We start from the raw sequence: 20920 nt of genomic DNA, 5'->3' as shown, positions 1-20920 counted from the left end.
ACGAAAAAGTAGAATGGGTTCATGGCTAATAACGTTTTCGTGCACTTTTAGACATCTTCTGTATGTGCCACAATTTCTTTAGCAAAAGAAACGTTAGTGATTTACCTAATATACGAAAAAACTACACTCAAGTTTTAAAATACTAAATCAGTGTAGAAAACTAAAATAAAAACAAAATACCTTTATTGTTTGGCTACATTGTCCCATAGGTACTTATACACTTTAAAGCTGTATGTTAGTATGTATTATAAAATACAAACTACGTAGTAATTGTATCCGACCGGTGTCCATAATTGTGACAAAATTATCTATATACCAACAACCTGAACATTATGGAACGCAATAAATATTTGAGAATTGAAAAAAAAACTTAAATGTATCCATTTCTCCAACATTTCAATACACTTACAAAATAAATAAAAACATTTTTCAATCCACTTTACCACATATGGTATGTGTATGGGTCGTAACACGTAAGGGGTTGGGGATGTTTTACGTAGGCCACCGGACGTTCGAAGCTTATCGCCACTACCTTAGTGCCTGGTACTAGCTGTCGGATAAGGCTCGTACGTACGTAGTTTATCGCAATGCGGCAAGCAATTTTTATACAATAGAATTTTGTAGGAAACGTGCAGCCCTGGTATGTACATAAAAGGCCTACGAAGGGTTTCAGTCAGTAAGAGTTTGACACGTCCGTCACACGTCCCTCACGCTGCTAACTCACAATGAGATGATTATGATTTCCCATAAAAAACAGGCATATTTTAGCTATATAATTTATCAGAGAAGTGACATCTATACCTGGATGCAGAGTAAACTACCGTCAATGCGGAAGAAAAGAGGCTTAGGGAGAGCACGATAAAGTGAGAGGATAGATTAGAAACAAGCTACATTGGACTGAGCAGATGTCATGACGCTTTCTACTCGACATTTTACATAAAAAGATTTGAGTCCGTCGAAAAGAAGCTCCATTTCCCTTTAAAAAAAGGGCCAAGAAGAAGAAGACATACCAGTTACACATACCTGGTTGATAAAAATTAAAACGTAAAGTATACCAAAATATTGTACAGTGTAAAGTTACAAAATACTTCAGGTAAAACGTGCTCCATATGGACACAATAAACCGAGTGCATTGTATCGCACTAAATGTCACTGTACGAATAATATGCAAAATTTAGTTACTGCAGCTGGTGGCAACAAGCTACTACTACATTAAATTCCAGAGTTTATTTACCCTGAATTTATCAAGTTGACTGACATTATTGTTTTCTACTTTTAGAAATTTAGAAAAACAGGAGTGCAAATAACTCAATTTGAGTTAGAAATTGTTGCAAACGACTGTTTCGAGTTTTTAAAACCTTTATTATGCTAAGTTTCAATTGATATAAGTTTTATGAAATAGTATGTTTGGCCATCAAATACACTGTCAACGAAAGATTTCCCAGTTCTTTTCTCGTGTTGTTGTAAATATTAAATCTTTCATCCAATAAGGAATTACTGAACCTTACCTTTTCAAATTCTGTCGATTGTTAGTAAGTTTAAGTATCTGATTATAAACCACAATAAATCGTTAAATGTATCTCTCCTTTATTCGAACAAACAATTAGCTGGGTACGTCCCAGTCCCAATTATCTGTGTTACGAGACAAGTAATAAATATTAAAGTCAAAAGATTATATCACGTAGTTACATACCATGGTTAAAGTCCCAAATGATTTATATATTGTGAGAATCTCGTTTAAATATCACTCTTCAGCAATATTAATCAACGTTTTACGAGTTGTTTCGTTACAGAAGCAGCTCATTTATAATTCTTAGAACTAATTTAATAGTTTAAAAAGCTATTAAGATTATATAGTTGACATTTACAGTTTATTTGGGTACCCAATGTTTTGAAATGGACCGCATAATATACATTTCTTTAAATAGATGGGCTTTTCAGTAAGTAAGCTGTTTTGAATATCGGCTGAAATATAACGATGGAACAAATAGGCCAGGCGCTGGGCGCTGACCGCGATAAAGATAACCAAATAATTAATAAATTGGTACAGCCTGTGGTACTGCTAATATAGAAACCCAGGCATCGTAGATCAGCTGGCTTAATCTTTTAAATCACGTTTAACATAGATGATATTTTTTTTGTTTTCCTCAACTGTCGACTACCTTGAAGAGAGTCTAGAGCCGGAGAAAAGATATGGACTATTTTTTTACCCGGTTGCAGAAAATCGTTACTGTGACGTGAGTGAAACTGCCGACACCGAAAAGCTAGTAGATAAGCTCAAATATATAGAGCACGAACATTGAAAGACACATAACGTGTTCCATAAATTATAATTCGCAATCTATCAAGCTTTCAAACTAGTCAATTGAATTAAATAATAGTGTAACATGTAATTACTATTCTACAAACCGATTTTAATGTAGGCATATAACTCCTATTTCTGTAACAGTACGAACTAATGTATCTGTGTGCCTAGAGCGTCGATCGACTGCGCAATGTAAACAATTCTCTAATGACTCACGGAATTACTCGAAGATTAGTACTAGTCATGCTTATTTTGGATGGAAAGTCTTACCAATGATTTTCTCGCTACTTTACATACTACTAATTATCTTCATCATCGTCATGTCAGCCAATTGCCGCTCACTGTTGAACGTAGGCCTCGTCCAAGGTATGCCAACTATCCCGTTACTAATTTTATCATATTGAGCATACATTAAATATCCTCATTTCTTCTTGTAAAAGCGTTCATTTTTAGGCTTACTTCAAAAAGTGTAAGTATAATTGTTTTCGATTTATTGATACTATGGCTAAAATACTGCGAGAATGAAGAACCAGCGTAAAACAACTGCGCTGCAATCATAATTACCTGCTTATCTATCTTCAACTAGGTACATTTATGTTATCTTAAACATGCATTTTATAACATTATTTATCCCTGTCTAATTTATGAAAACAATCTTTTACAGAATTTATTGCATACTGACGGATAACAAGCGAGGCAGATTAATGAAATATTTAATCTAAACCACAGGATGCATCAACTATTACTAGAACTAACTGACAGTGTTTACCTATTGGTGTAAGCTATATCACCTTTATGAATTCTAACCTCTTTTTAGACCACCTCAACGTGTTTCGACTAGAATATGGTACTGAAATATAAACTGTACTGCCAAGCATTTGTTATTTCAATATAATGTTTACATAACACTTCATTCATGACATACGTGTATGAAAATATGTTGCGTTTGTAAGTTTTTTTTATATATTTTTATTATGTAATGGACTGATATTCGTCTTTCGATATAAAACATCGTCTGATCTTTGGTTGACACTATACATAATTATATACAATCAATCCCATTTTATGATGCTCCATGAAATCTTACGCTTGAAATAAACCAGTCTATCTTAAGAGCTTTCAGTGATGAAACTTGCGCCATTTGTGATTTAAACTAAGGACCAGCTGTTTCTTTGCCACGTTATCTTCTAATATCGGGTAGTTTATGACTTCAACAAGAAAATGTAATTTTAAGATTTAGATTCCTGACAAAATAAATGGGACTTGTCGAACTTAAAGTAGGCAATTAAATTCTTTGTCTTGGCAGCTGACATTTTTTTCAGTAGGTATACAAATGCCGGAATGGTCTTGCAATCTAATACATGCAACGCGCATATGCATAACAACATAATATTGTCACTTGCAGGCTATGCACGTCAGTTGCAATAAGGCGGACAAAATTCACTCTGACATGTACCGTTGTCCTACCAAGAGAACTTCGGGGCTTCAGTATAAATACAAGGTGTTGATTTGCATTCGTGCCATAGTGCAGGAGGAGGACATAAAATACGTAAATAATCGATTGGAATTACAGTAGACGGGAAATAGCTAATGTGCAATGCTTTTTTTGTCATTGTAATGTCGTAGTATTTCAGGAGTAATCCAATTTTATGAATGAAATTTATGAATAATCGTTGCGTATTCTTTGTTTTAAGCACGGTTTTAAGGCCAGTAACACACGCGCCAATTTTAAATACGGCTAGATGACAGTTTTCGGAATTCGGAAAAAAAAATAAAAAAAATATTACGTACCAATTTTTTTGTTGATTTGGGTCGAGAATCATTAGCATAATTACGTCCTTGACTATGGCACGGATGCAAATCAACAGCTTGTATACAGCAGTAATAAAAAAACTGTATTTCATACATTTGTCTCTTTAAACTATAGGTACGTAAATATGTTTTTGTTAACAATGTGCTGAATTACTAATGCTCAACATCGATGCCAAGATATGCATGTGCAATGTTTTAACGCAACGAAGGGTGGATCCAACATGACGCATCATTTCTAAATGACGTGTAATGTAAATATTTACTGTTGACATCAAACACGGTGAAATAAACGTGCGTGTGACTAACGGAAGTCCGAGTTTTATGACAAAGTTGACGTTTACGTGATTTATTTATTCACATCTCAAAGTTACTATGCCTTTACAGACTTAGTCCGAAAAGTACATAAATTACTGTTGACATATGTATATCTAAACATGCTGGCAACTTTCACCACTTCCTTCTATGAGCTGTTAAAATCGAATGCTCTAAGCGACTGACAATTTCGACTTGAGAAAATCGTTTGCGATTAACAATCCTTTTTGTAAACCTATTGTAAGAAAGTGCAATGATGAGATTGTAATTGATTGATAAGTAAACCACTTTTAATTAGTCCAATTTTATAGCTGAATTAGCTACTAACATATCTACTATTAATTGTCATCAGACTGACTCGTTGGTCGAAAGCCAAGACGACCGGAGAGGCGCGAGAACGACATTTATGTGCGCTCCGACACACGGGTGTGTATATCAATCGCCAAATTCCAAACTCTGGGTCGCTTTGTCAAAGTTCCTAAAAACGACAAAGCCATTTTGATATTTTTGACCCGGAAATTGAACCCGAAACCACGTGCATATCAGTCGTGCTATGTGAATATTAGGGAAACTAGGCAGTTGAAATATGTATATTTATAACTTAGCGTATAAAACTGGTGCAATATGACATAGTATGTTGCAGCATATCTATTCGAAGATCATTTGTGTCGTCGAAAAGAAGAATTAAAGGCAATTCTAGTAAAATATTCACACAACAACAGTTTAACGACCAGCAGAACTCGGGCAAATCGTAAAGAAAGATAATTATGTTCGTCGCTTCGCCGTTGCATGTTGTAGCTATGTAGTGTAGGTGTTGCGTGTGCGTTGCTCACAGCTTTGCAAACGGTTTCTATTCCCGCCATACATTCTGCTTCACTTACGTTAACTCCATTGTTTATTTATTTACACGACTCCAACCCGATGATATCCACGAATTTGGTCTGTTGGCGACTTAAAAGAGCCAATGTGGTATTTTTATCGGTGAATATAAATCTTATTGTGTGGGCATGAAATGTTTATTCTTTGCGAAAATTTAGACGGTATCCGCAGATGCCAGCTACGTTAGATTCTTGGTAATTTTTTCGATCGTTATCTAACACCTGGTTTAATGATTTAATAGCCACGCGGTTCATAGCTGTTAACGTGTTTAATTTATAAAACAGCTACCAGTCAGCCACAAGAATAAACTGTATGAGCTAACATTAAACAAGCCTGCTTGTTAGAAGATAATTTAGTCTCCCTGACCAGATATTTGAAAAACTTTGCTCAAAATAGCACGCATACAAAACGAAAATGAATAACGCGTTAGTGACTTCACAATATTAAAGAGTGATCAAGGACCACGACCATGGCGAATATGAATAGGAATCGGTACAATACATTTATTCCAAGTAGTTTGCAATCTAAATCAGTGCACATGATTATAAAATTTTGGCTACAGACAATAACCTTTAATAAGTTTAACTGAGAGTCTATTGCAGCGAAAATGAAAACTAATTATTTTCACTAAAATTTTCACTGTGCTTTAATACAATAAGAGTCCTCAGACGGTTTCAGAGTGATAATAGTTATTACAATCTCAACACGCGACATGGGGTCACTACCCGCGGCGATACTAAAACAATGACCATGTTAGGGCCGTTACACAAAGAGACCTTTTTTATACATATATTTATTGGCATACCAACATGCTACATTACAAACAGTAAATATATTATATTAAATAGAATAAAATTGTTATTTATTATAATAATGCTTAAAAAATGGCTGTAATTAAGAGGTCTATCCAAAAAAGTTTTTCGCAAAAAATTAAAATAGTACCTACTTTTGTCTCAAAATTGACAAAAACCTTTATCACAGCTTTACTTTGAAACAATTGCAAGGTATATATTTTTTTTTGGCAAAATCTGAGTAAATAAATACTTGCACTACCCAAATTGTATTAATCAGGAATAAAGAATATTGTACAACTATGCAATAGTAAATCAATCAATCAGACATATTCACTCTCCGAACAGCTTTACGTCAGAAAACTGTTCATATATCATTCAATTGTTTTTCTTTCTACTACTATTTTAAACAAAAGTCTGCATTTGAAAGTACGTGTTTCTAGTCACGTAGTCTATATCTGCAATGATATTTAACGTTCAGTAATATTTGGTAACAACTAGGTAATAAATTAGTAATGTGTCAACGAGTGAGTTGGCAAAGCTTTGACAGTGTGTCGTGTCTTTACTGATATCTGATTTAACCGTTAATTAATACCACATTTCTAGTCCAATTTGTTACTAAATCATACTTTGAACACTTTGATTAGAGCGCCCGCCCCTCCTTTGATAAGTTTTGTTCTTGACTCTCACAATAACGTGTAGTTTTTCTAGAACATGATTGATAAAAAAATATTTCGGATTTGTGCTAACCACGTAAACAATTTTATAAAAACTAATTTAACTTTAGACCATTAACTATATCAAACACAAAAAGAATGCTACCGCTGGCATTTACTTTTGTATTTTATAAATAATAGGTTGTTAAATTGAATATGACAACATGATGAAACCCGTTAGGTGTGCCAACGTCTTTACGAGTGCGTACATTCGACGCCAGTAGGTTTAGGGCTCAATTAAACGGATCGTTTTATCTAACTACTACTGTATTTATCATGAACCTAGATTGTATGGAGAGAATGGTTTTGATTAATTGTTTATTTGCAGATGTTAAATCCGAATACGATAGCGTTAAAAAGACATTACCATATTAAAATATACAAAATATTTTTGATCTAACTATACCTAATGTGATTCTATTATTATTTTTGATGTGGCAATAAGTATGACAAATAATATTAATATGGTTATCAAGTATTAAAACAATTACTTGTCAAAGAGAAGATAAACAGAGGAGAGCTTAATAAAGCTATGTGTGATTGAGGTCAGTAATACTGAGAGTATGTCAGTCTCTGAATAATAAATATCGGTGACGTGACTTGTATTTCTAATGTTATTAAGAACTTCCATCCCATAACTATTTGTGGATGCTCTGCTATTTCAACTGATAAGAGTATTAAGAGCTAGCAATGAACTGAAATATGCTTCTAATTTGATTAAATTCTAATTTCATTGTCGGTGTAAATTGATAGGTGTAGGTAGATTAACAGGAATATACCCCTTCTCTAGAAATAGGTAGGCACCTCATTTTACACGGCTATAGAATAAAATATTTTCTAAATCATTTTTATCAATATCAAATGCGAAAGTTAAAAGCAGAATCTTCCCTACATCTCAGTTTTATTATTAATTTTATATCTACCTAAAAGTTTCCCTTCAGTAGATACTTTTGAAGTTACGTCAACTGTTAGTATGAAAATTACCAGTAATAACGCCTACGCGAGCCGTGGAATGTGTAGTAACTGAATGGAATAGAAGTTGGTAAAGTTTTACAACTTTGAAAATCAATATAACGTAGACGTACAGTTACAAAAAGGTTCTGTTTCTTTTATTTATTTGTCTTAAGTTTTTCAATTATCAGTAAGATTCTTGAAACTCAAAAGTTAGAAATAAATTAGTCTGTTACCTATAACTACAACTAGCAGAAAAACTAGATGCACTAACTCAACACCGATGAAGTGGAATAGAATAAACTCCTAGCTTTATCTGTTTACTTTTAAATAATCGTGCGAGCTTACAGCGAACAAGACTATTCTTTGGAAAAGTTATTGCTACACAAGTGGTTCCTTTCCAACACAAACTGTGAAGAGAAAACCGTGAACATAACGACAGATTTGTAGGTGTTAATAATAGGTAAACACATTGTGAACGATTAACTGCTTGCGTCTGGGCCAACGCGCTGAATTTACGAGGGAACTACAGCGCGCGTCATTTTAGCCAAATGTACAGTTTTGCACACCATTCAACCGTTGATAGCATGACGTAGAATATTATTAGTTTGGTAGCACATGGGTTGAAATGGGCTGGTGTTAGTGTTTAAATGAGCACTTTAATTACCAGTCGTATCTTATGTAAGCCACATCTGCCGTGGCTGCGTGATTGTTTTAAGGAGTCACCGTTGTAACACAAGAGGCTAAACCTAAAGCCAGAGGGAAATTTGAATATTTTTAACTTCCGACACAAAAAAATCTTTAAATGCTATCTATTACGATTACCTAGTTGCATGGAAATAAAAGGTATTTCCTATTCATTCACCGGATATGATGGAATGGGATATTTATTTGTATCATGTCTGATACACTCAGTTTAGACAAGCAAAGTTTTTGCTAGCAGATTCAAAGATTTTGGTCATGAAAAGATGTTGAGTGCTCACGTAACTACAAATATATTCTTATAAGGAATACTATATATTGATACTGCTAGTGTACTGTTAGTAAATATTAAAATTAATAAACTCTCTCTCTCAGCCAAAATATTGTGTTTCGGTCGTTAATCTCCTCCAATGTATCTTTGTCAGATAAACATGTCAGTGTTTCACGGAATCCTACAAGAAATAACGCTCAAACTCTCAGAACTTTAATTTGAAATAATTTCAGGCGACATAATCAAAATTAATGGGCCCTTGAGATAATCTGCGATAAATTAAATAGAGCCATTAAAATGTTGCCTATTAGCGCTTAGGTATTTACTATCGGTGATTATTTTTAAAGAAAATACATTCTAACAACTTTTAAAATTATTTTTTATTGTGTAATGAGGAAGTGATTAAAGAAAAGTCTATTGAATAATATAATTTTAAAACTGATTTGATGTGATGGGCTTTATTTATATCCTATAAGTAGGAAGCACGGCTGTTCTTCTTTTCCCTTATAAAACCTGGTTATTATAAGTGACATTATCGCGATGGAATGAAAGAAAACAGATGCATTCTTGTGCTGCGAACATAAAGTAACTTCGGCCTAAAAACAAAGAAGAATGTCTCTTGTCTCCGTATTCTATTTATACAGCAAACGAAGGATAAATTTAATTTCAAACTCATTAGGAGCAGTTTCTGTGTTCGTGATAAAAATACTTTAGTTGGACGCCATCGCCATGAGATGAGATCTACTACTTTGTTATACGACCTGTTTGTAAATTCCTAATAGACGTAACTATATGTGTAGTTGATGTTTATTTTCGTGACTCTATCTACAGACAGTTTTTTGGACTGTGCTGAACCATTTCGATTGATAAGCATGTCAAAAATAAAGTTCATCAATGACGAATTGTGTTTATGTAAATAAACTATTTCAAAACCTGGAATCGTCTCATATTTCTGCAACTCTAAAACCAACCTTCTATTCGCTGACAGACTGTGAGCATTAATTGAAGATTCAATGTTTAGTGGATTTTAACTAAGAAACGAAAACAACGCTATAGTAAAGTAAACCAGCGGGAACTAATGGACAAACCGAGTGAGCAAAACCAGAAGGTGGCAGGGAAAAAATAAACAAACACGAGTTTGCTTCTGAACCGTGTAAAACTTCACGTGAGACTTTCAAACATTTCACATTTTTTATGTATTACCTACAACACTGTTTTTCAGTCGCTGCCAGCCGCAGCTGATAATTTCCTCGTGATTTTTTTGTCGACTTTTAAAATGGCGTAACATTGTTTAGAAATGGACCGCTATTTTCGCGTCAGCGTCAGTAAAAAGCGACGAGTTTTCAAAGGAATGTGAACTAGGCTAAAACTGTTGGAAGCTTTGGTCTAATAAAACGGTTCATTGTTTGAATTTACTAATGCACAGTGGACTGATTATGCTAAACGGTTTTTAATGCTACAACGATCGGAACTTCCTGTGGGCTGCTAGCAAAAATAGAAACACATAACCACATAATATGAACCTCGCTGATGTAGTTATTAAACTAAAATAGCAGCTTGAAAATATAAAGCTTTCATGAACATATTTTATGTCATAATTTTATGAAACGAATGTCATCAATAGGTAAAATGTATTTATTTCTTCATAGATTTACTAAAAAAAAGATACAATGAAGAATTTTAAAGCAATAAATCAAGGGACGTGTTCCAATATTTAACGCTCGAAATATGCCAAGTTTTATATAATCATGTCACGATCCGCATAGTTTAGTCACTTCATCATTCAAACTCTCTACGTTGATTTTGTACTTACTTGTAATGAACGTTCCCTTCAATCCGGTAATATTTAGCGGCGCTTCTTTCGCCGTCAGTTTCATCGTCACGAACGTCTTGTTACTTGGTTGGAAGACGTATCGACACATCTCCCATACTCCTGTGTCACTCGACATGAAGTACCGCCCAGTGGGCAGGTAAATACCTGAGAACAGTAAGCCCAATATTAGGAAGGGAACAATCGCTCGTGTTAATGACTCCCCGCGATCGTTTGGCAAACATCCAAAGTAGTTTGAGAGTGGTAATTAATATAGATCAAAAACATAATTCGATGTTCACAGGTGCCAAGTTGTTTTACGTCGATTTGTGAAGTGGTTTAAAAATTTTGTAGCGTGTAATTTGATGGCGGAATTTTAGGCCTCCCGTTATTTGTAACACAGCTTTTTTCTAATAGGTACGTTACGATTAGTCAGCTCTTATAATATATTAATTGCTATTATGTCTGTTTCTGTTGGGTTAGATTGGTGTTTTCTTTCTCTCTGAAATCGATATCAGAAAAAGAGTAGTAATCTTATCACAGGTCACGGTCATAAACAAGTGGACCGTCACATTTTTCGTATTTTTTCCTCGAAAAGTATCAAAAAGGCTTATACTAAAAATCTTATTTCCTTAATCTTCATACTATTATTTATTTGCTCTATTTTAAGAAAATAAGAACAATGTAAGCTTAAATATTCATAAAGACTTCATTTTTCAAACATTTAGCATTTTCCTGTCTTAAATGATTAGTTGATCCGAGTTACGAAAAATGGGGAATCATCAACATTTTTCGCAAAAGTTATCTTCATAGTCATCGTTACAGGAGAAGGGTTAGAGCTTTTCGAAACTTTTCTCGAAACAACAATATTTCACTTTACAAAACTCAAAACTCAAAACTCAAAATCTCAAAATTATCCTGTAATGTGTTCTAGCATCACACTTCATGAAAACAAGATTGCTTCTTATTTATTTATAAGTCTTCAGCTAGTAATTTCAGGTCAGTTTCGACATAAAGTTACATTGTTCCCTAACTAGGCTACCAAGTCATATGCAATTTTAATGCAGTAGCTGCATTATAATGTAGCGTACTTTATGCATAAGGTACACGTAAAGCTAAGTTTGAAACTAGCTCAACATGGCTTTAAAGTATTCATAAAAATATTCTATGAATTTTTGTATGCTGAAGTAAATGATTAAATTAAGGTATGGTAACTGATAGTGGATGTCATGGCGTGTTAAGATATTTTGTCTTTTATGGCAGACTTATTAAGTATAACAAGAATGTCTATTTTTCTGTTTGCAGTCAGTTCATGGTACAACACATTGTAGGTGGCGAACTATTTACGCTCCAACAGAGTGACTGTGACGCCATTGCCTCACAAAAATGCCAGTTCAAATCGTCGAACACCGCCCGTGTATCTGGCAATAATTCAAAAAAAGAATACAATGCAAGTTATCGCGTTAAAATCTCTATGCTCCATAACTTCGCCTAGCCGTTGAAAACAGAAATAGAACAAAGGCCATCGACCCCACTGCCATACGTTTGTAATTAATTATAAACTGCCCAACGCTTAGAATAAGGTTTTCCTAAATTTAAAACAACAGTAAAGTTATGCTGCCGTGTTTGTCTATGAATAGAACGTCTCATCACTTCCTACGGATGTCGTAATAAATGAATGATGAAATAAGCGTGAATATCTTTAGTATGAACAGTTTCTGCATTCACGTAATGCTGACATCCACTATCTACTTATAACTAATTTTAGAGCAGAGCTTGCGCTTTTTCGGATTAACGGATTTGATAATAAGTCAAGATGTTACGATTATTTTATATTGAACACCTATCTATAGTCAAGCTTATAGTTCTCGAAGGGTTATGCACTACAAAACTTGTGCTTTAATATGTGCGATATCTTTATATGTGATAAGTTCCAGTCTATTTATACAAATATTAAATGCAATAAATATAACATTAGCATACATATTACAGTCTTTTCACACTCGCCTGATTCGTAACTACGGGGGGAAAATCCGCCGGAGGAAAACGTAGTAGGTACTATTAACATAAAAATAATAAAGTACGTAACTCATTTTCAGAAACTAAATTCACTATTAAAAATCTGTACGGATTGTCATAGATTTTATCTGATGTAATTTAATACGGCTGTAAAAATAGCAGAAAAACTATTACAACATACCAGACTGGACTCATCTAGTTGTCATCGCCATAAGGTTTGCCTAGACATTTGTAAGGTCGAAAAAACACCGAAGGTATTGTAAATCTTCTGTGTTATATCAAGATTGTTTAAATTTTGCAATTCAAAACGTTGTCATAGTGATAAGAATAACTTTTAAAGTAACGACAACTAATTGATTAATCCTTTTAGATTGATTTTTGGGCCTATCCAAAAGTAGGACTAATAAATATGAAAGCGGTAAAAAAATATTTTGCGAAAAACTTCAGAAAAAGAACAACTGCCGATAAACATAGGCTAAAAATAATCGTCACAGCTGAAAATGATTTGCTGTTTCTAATCCTAGAACCGAACTATATTTATTGGCGGAAAAACCAATATTAATTTCAACCTATATATATAATGGTTTATATTATTATGATAAACGATATAAAACAGACAAATCAACTTGGATGGTTTTATCTATACAGAACCAACGAACTGAAGTACGCGAGCGATGCGTGAATAAATATTTACAAATGTAATGAATCGCACTTGATATAAATATTACATTATCAGATTGGTTCCATCTTGCGTTACGATGGATCCAATAAATATGATGATACATAGAGTCGAATATCGTTTGGATTTATTGTTGTGTGTGTATTTATGTTTGAAAAAAGTGTTATGATCATGTACTCTAAATTAAAGCTCCCGATACAGTCGTGCTCTGCAATTACTAGTTCAACATTATTACCTATACTAAAAGATACATAAAAATATAATAAAAAATATAAAATACTAGCCATTTTCTCGCGGTTGCACCCGCGTCCCGGGAGACCTGCCCGTAAATGGATAAAATATGTGATACTCGAAAAGAATGTAGCTTTCCAACAGTGAAATTTTTTTTCATAATCTGAGTTTTTGAGTTCATCCATTAGATACAAATACAATTTTTTCCTCTTTAATATTAGTATACATAGATTTCTCGTCAGCAATTATAGAGTGTCATCACAAACACATTTGTTTGCATTAAAACACCCCTTATATTAAAACGTCCAGTGTATTAATAAATGTACATGCATGCAATTCTGACAGGTTATTTACATAAATTGATGAGTTTACATACATTCTACAACGCCACATGTTTGGCGCGTCTGAACTGAGTTGGCAAATAACAATGTTCAACTATCGGAATTATTCCCCAGTTATGTAATGGTAGGCTCGAAATAAGTTCCTGTTGGCTCTGAACAAACCCAGACTGTGTTTTGCTATTTTCAAATACGATGGTTTTTTAATCGCAAATAATTGCAAGAATTTACAATTCTCCGATCAGGAAAGTAGCCGTGGATGTTCCAATTTACTAGAAAGGATTCGGGTTTCATCATCATCATCATCATCAGCCTATCGCAGTCCACTGCTGGACATTGGCCTCTCCAAGTGCACGCCACTGAGATCGATTTTCGGCTGCTCGCATCCAGCTCCTGCTTCGGGTTTACTTTTTCTAAATACATTCAATATGTTTGATTAGATATTTTAATTAAGGCTATTCAATATTTCAAAAACCGCTTACTGTGCTTGTTTCTATATTTTTAAAACATACCAACTATTGTACACTACGCTATGGAGTGCAATTCTTCTTCTTCTTTCGTGTCGATGACATGTTACCTATATAATATTATTATGTCGTATATGTTATATAATATAAAGTTTTGGGTATTGATATAGAGTGAAGGAAAATTACGAAAATGAACTCGCTAAAAATTCTAATTTTATAAAAAAACGTGCTATAATATAAAAGTCATGCTTTCAAAATAATAATAAAAGTTTAATTTTAGCTAGTAGAAATACGGTATCATTCTGCCTAACGAGGCAAGTGCCAATGTGTTTCCACAAGCACATTCATCAATCATTTCGTTTATGTATTCGCTAAAGCTCTTTGAGTTTATATCCTTGTCATCCCGTAGTGATTATAATATATGAACTCGTTTTAGAACAACCGTGTAACTATCACTGTTTATATGTCATTGGGAATCATTGACGTAAATCAACGAATAAGCAAGATATATCCTGTAGAACATCGAATAATTTTGTTAAAATAAGAGTAGGTAATGATAATTGTAATCACAATTAAAAAACATGAATTGTTAAAACATCAAAAGTCATGATAATTCAGATAGGAAATATAGAATTCGTCCAATATCCATACCCGCAAACTTTTAGTTGGTCGATAGTTTGTTTGGGCTCATAAATCAGTTTGAGAATGAATGGTAGTAGGTACGCACATTAGTAAGACCGAGTATTTAACTGTATGAGAACTACTGAAAACTTTGATTGAATAAAAACAAAATTTTTGCCCGACTGTTTTATCTACCGTGTGTGGGTACAAGACAACAAGAGTGTATAGGTAAGTACTTAATTCTAACCAGCCAGCGGTTATAATAAAAAATAATACATACCATTACCACCCTCTATATGCACCCATTTTTCTGTGCACACCGCAGCAATCCACAAGAAAGTGCAGAGTCCTATGAAACATGTGCAGCCGAAGAGAATTCGTCTTTCTATGACGAGGGCTTGGAGCAAAGGGCGTCTTTCTGCAGCCCCCACCGAGGACGCTGTCGACATTTTGTCTGTTTCCATCATTTTTTATTCTGTAACAAACAAATAACACCGTGAATAAAAATCGTATAGTTTTAGTTAAAATACAGAAATGGTTACCAAAGTGTTATTTGAAGGAAAGGACAGTATAAAAATACAGTTCTATAGCTATACCTGATTTTTTTATTTATTTATTTGACTCGGGTATTTAACGGCCATAAAAAATTTTAATAGTATATAAATTTTAAAACATGATCGTACTTATATTATTTAAAATACTTAAAACTAACGACTAATTTGTTTCAACACATCTACAAAACCATTATCAAATCTTTTCAAGAAGTTTAACTTCTTATGTTAGTCTCAATAATTCACATGGTTCTGGATATAGGTTATAATATGTATAGAGGTCGTTCAATCCCCATCTGCTCGAGTCGTAAACGACGATTAAGAGATAAGCTAAGGTTTATATCCAGTAGAATACCCCGTGGTAGTATAACTTTAATCTGATACTTGCCAATTTCGGTGGCACACCTTATTTAAGTACTTTATTAAGCAGTTATTTTTGTTTTTATTTTTATGGCGTTATTTCCTTGAAGTATGTGCTAGTGCAACTTTATGTTCTGGACTTCGATTAGGTATCAAATATTCTACAAGAAATTGTATGTTTCACCTTTGCACCAAAAAAATAATAACAATTTGTAACCACCAGTGTAATATTTTCTTGCAGCTTTTATTTATTCCGTTCAAATAACATTTCAAAAATATGTTGAGTATAACTAACGCTCTTCATTATATGAAATTGATAGATTTTACCTTTATATGTAGATATAATCTAGCTGGCTCCAAAGAAAGGACATTTAAACTGCAAACAGTCCACGGTCGGTGCAATTCGCCCGCAACGTCGGGTAGGTAAATAAAAAGTTCTTTACCTTTGCAATACTTTACATGTTATAGTATCGTGTCTAAGTTCAGATATTTATAAAAATATAGATATTCATAACAATAATTATCCACCAAACGTCGATTAGTATAGTTACTTAATACGGAAACGTGTCGTATCTCTATCGCATATAATCTTACAAAGCTCTTGCTTGCTCGTAGAGATGATACCCGTATCAAGGATAAAGGATCGTTCACACTATTATTTCACAGAAAGCTTATAGATATTTCTTACTGAGATCTGCATTATTATTTAGTAACAAAAATATAAAATGCAAGTTATAAGCTTGCTTATGCCTATTCTTGCAAAATCCTCAGTAACAGATAACATAAAATGTAGCTAATCAGCATGCTCATAGGTAGTAGGTACCTATTCTTGCAAAATCCTCAAATATATTGAGTTTCTGATACATAACTAAGTAAGTATCATGTGAATGCCAATGACTTACATTTTGTGACTTAGCTGCTCATACAAAGATCTTTATCGAGAAAAACTAAATTTCATTGGAAATCTGAGCATTTACGATGGCAAACTTATCATAAAACAATTGAAAAATAGTTCCGGAGCTTTGGCATTCACTATAACTAGTTACAAATAAATTAGCTTCACAAAATGCCGCGACGATAGTTATTTACTGTCTGATTCTCATTCTTACAGCAATTTTTATTTCTAACACCGTTTTAATTTTAGACATTTTCAATGTCACGGTTGCTTTTCGCAGTAAAAAAGATATTATGTTGTGGAACAAACGAATCTGACAATGCTTATAATTTATCTAGCATTAGTTTTTTCACGTCATGAATAGTACACATAGTGGTAATTCAAGTAGGTAAATGTTGTCTTCGTACGTACATCATTCATAAAAAGAAAGAACAATAAGACATATTTTCTGAATAGAATAAAATGTTAACACGTGCTCTTGAAAACATTGTTATTTCTAAAGAATTTGGGCGACCGAGTGTACATTCTTTTCATAAGAATTTCATTATAGCTTGCGTCGATAAATTTTATCAGATCAGCAAGGTGATAATAGGGTGATTGGCCGGGATACGCGTGGGGTAAAGTCACTCGTAGGACCGTACTACTAAGTATCATCCTAATCTTTACTGGTGAGTAAGAGCTTTTTTTCCGATGGTAAAAATCATCAAATAAATCCACCCGCTGTGGTTTAGCAGCGGTGAGGGAGTGTCAGACTCTTACTGACTAAAAATCCATCGTGTTCCTTAGGTCTTTATGTACCAGGGCCGCGATAACTCTTTCCAACAATCCCGCAGCCCCGGTAGGCCTTTACCCTGCTAGGCCCCGCTGGGGTTTGTTGACGTTACTTTGAGGATGGTGAGCCAAGGGCCAAGACAAAGAAGTGCGGTTCGATCATAAGGTAAAGCAACGCTGGGCTCGGTCTATCCGCGGATGAGTCATGACGAGTACTACCGTGTTTCGGGAGGTACGGTAAACGGGTGAGTGCCAACTGGCATTTAAAAATTGTTGGCAGTTGTTTCGGGTAGCCAAAAGTCTGACAACCAATCTTACCAAGGGGTAACCGAATGCCCAGTTAACTAGGTTGAGGAAGTCAGATAGGCAGTCAACTCTATGTAAAACATAGGTACTCAGCTGCGGCCTGCTACATTGGAAGTCGACGAATTCTCTGTAATCCTTAAACCTGTTTTTGATTAGAAAATGCATACGCTAGAATTTTCTGGAAAAATCTAGGAGCTTTTTTCTTCGTTGAACAAGAGCTACCCTACTTTAGTACCCGTTCCATTCCACGGTAGCCATTCACTTTCGAAACCTGTAAACCTAAGAGTTTCATACCAACACTGAGTTAGATGGCCTCACTAAAATAAATAAGCTCTTCTTACAAATAATAACCATAAAAACACAAGAAAAATTGTGACGTCACAACGCAAGCAAACCAGTCTAGCTGTCTAAAACTTCGTGCAGGCATATCTATGGAAAACTTGTCCGGTTACGTCTTTTGTAGTCAACAGTGACGTCAGCGCTGTAGGTACCATGTTGTGGGTAGTTAGATGCCATTTTGATGACCCTCCTAAAACTATTACAGGGTATAATCATTTTGCTAGACTGAACTGTCTTTAAACTATGCAGATGAATACAATGAGTTTTTGCCGAACCATTTTAAGGTTTCGTACCCAAAAGGAAAAACGGGGCACTATTGTTTAGGCTTCGGTGTACTTCTGCGTTTGTCTGCCACCAGGCTGTATCTCATGAACAGTGATAAGCAGTTGAAATTTTCACAGATGACGTATTTTTATTGCAAAAACCTCATAACTAGACTAAAACCAATTCCAATATAGGGGGGTTGTGATTTTTTCTTGAGATTGATAAATACAACAGATTGACGAGTTTTTTTCAATTCTTCATAGTTTAATTATTCAGTAATAAAATGTTACATTTTGTTTTGCTTTGTTGTCATGTTAACGAGTTATGCCCGATTCGTCATTTTAGTGATTTGGCATCCATAAAAAACGTGTCCCAGTTGGTCATTCAATGAAATATTTTATTTTGCTTAGTCCCAATTGGTCATCCGTACTTTATTTTGTAAAAAGTAGTGTCAACAAGATAAGCTTTACAATATTGTAATATGTTTTTTTTTTATTTATTTTGGTTATGTTTTTTCCGAATATGGCAAGACGCTATTAATAAACCGGCCAAGTGCGAGTCGGACTCGTGCACGAAGGGTTCCGTAAATTACAGTTAAATCAACCTATCTCAAAAACTATAAGAGATACTTTGATCAAACCAAAAATCGTTGAAAGAGTTAATTAGCATGCATCACCTCTATTTTTTTTTAGAATTTTATACCCCGTAGTTATAAAAATAGAGGGGGGGGGACATACTTTTTACGACTTTGAGAGCTGATATCTCAAAAACCGTTCACTTTAAGAAAAATGTTTTTTAGAAAACTTTATATCATTTTAAAAGACCTTTCCATTGATACCCCACACGGGTATGTACATCGAAAAAAAAATTTCATCCCTCAGTTACATGTATGGGGCCCCACCCCAATTCTTTTACTATTTAGTGTCATATTTTTGTAGCGGTTCATACAACACATATTCCCATCAAATTTCATCACTGTAGTACTTATAGTTTCCGAGTAAATCGGCTGTGACAGACGGACAGACGGACAGACGGACAGACGGACATGACGAAACTATAAGGGTTCCGTTTTTGCCATTTTGGCTACGGAACCCTAAAAATCGCGATTTCAACGGCGTCACACAATGCATGGCCAAAACCAAAATACCAGGGGCCCGATTCTCCTATTTTTACTTAAGCGCCATTCGATTGACGTTCGACTCGATTCGACTGAGATCCAATCCCGACTCGATTACGATTGAAGCGTATGTGGCATTCCGCTATTTTTTCTTTGAAATAAACGTTTTTATCCTTTTCTATCATTCAATAATGAATCATTTTGTCTGCAAATGATTTACGATTGCAAAATGATTGTACAGCAAACTACCGTATAGACCAAAATCATCAAAATAGCAGACCAATCGCACACCAATCAAATGTCAATCGAATACGATTGGTCTTTTATTAGTAGCAGAATGCCCGATATGGTTAAAACTGCTATTACGATCATATTGCGATTCGATTTCTATTCGATTTTGACATTATTAACTTAGGAGAATCGGGGCCCAGGATCGCATAAATCAGATGAGTAATATACCAATCAACGAGTGTCCATGGAACTGCCCACCGTGTACTAGGACCGCATAACTTACAGGAGTATAGCAGTCAAGAGGGTCAGGATTTTACGTTTTTTTCCTAATTGTAGATAAACATACCAATTTACACCATCATTCATCATTTTTATGTATACAATCTCTTTGCTAGTTATGGGCCCCTGGTACTTTTATTACCGGCCCAAAAAGTATCGAGTCACATTTTCGGGTTTATAAAATGTCCAAGTTGTCTTCACCTGTGTTTTAATGTAAATTTTATTATATTTATATGAGAGCTATACCTTTACCTACATCGAAGTTTTCCATTTAAAATTTCTTCTAACACTTTTATTTCTGACGGTACTCTGATACGTGAAATTTTATGCGGGTGACGAATCGGAACTCAAAATTTTAATATTAAATTATTTATTTTGCTCGAATGACCAATTGGGACTTGGTGTATGGAAAAAATAGTTGGTGACCAATCGGTACTAATGACAAATTGGGAATAACTCATGTTAACTACTTTGCTGTGCCACTATATTGTTTAATTAACGATAATTGCGAATATGAGTTTAGGCTAATAAAAATATAAGTGGAATTTTCAACCAGTCTGAAATATACTGAATAGTTTCGGAAACGAAGTATTTTTAACTAAATACAAATAAATTAACAAATATAACTCTTATGTAACAAAAATATAAATAAAAGCGTAGATGTTTTTGGCTGAAAGATCTATCATAGCCACATGCCTCCAACTAAAGGAATTTTAATCATTTATTTTAAATTATAAAACAAAACTGTCTGATTTATTGCATAGCAAATGTGCCAAGAACGGTTAATAAAACAAAACAATTCATATAAATGATGGAAATAATAGGATAGCAATATTTCCAACCATATATTCAAAAATACTTTCGAAAACCTTTTAATAATTACAGCTTTTTAAATCAGGTAAG

At 34.1% G+C, this 20920-nt stretch overlaps 1 protein-coding gene across 1 annotated transcript in view; it reads right to left on the bottom strand.

The window, feature by feature from the left end:
- The window catches only part of LOC135118069 (uncharacterized), a 29678-nt gene that overhangs the window by 5062 nt on the left and 3696 nt on the right, over positions 1-20920 (bottom strand). The window contains exons 2-3 of the mRNA XM_064039018.1: positions 15185-15379; positions 10553-10717 (exon numbers count right to left, since the gene is read on the bottom strand). Of these exons, the coding sequence (XP_063895088.1) occupies positions 10553-10717; positions 15185-15371 (352 nt within the window). The 5' untranslated portion in view covers positions 15372-15379. The remainder of the gene's footprint in view (positions 1-10552; positions 10718-15184; positions 15380-20920) is intronic.

This window comes from Helicoverpa armigera, chromosome 2, assembly GCF_030705265.1.
Source record: "Helicoverpa armigera isolate CAAS_96S chromosome 2, ASM3070526v1, whole genome shotgun sequence".
Taxonomy (NCBI): Eukaryota; Metazoa; Arthropoda; class Insecta; order Lepidoptera; family Noctuidae; genus Helicoverpa; species Helicoverpa armigera.
Note: the sequence above shows the minus strand (reverse complement) of the source record. Positions and strands in the feature narration are given on the sequence as shown.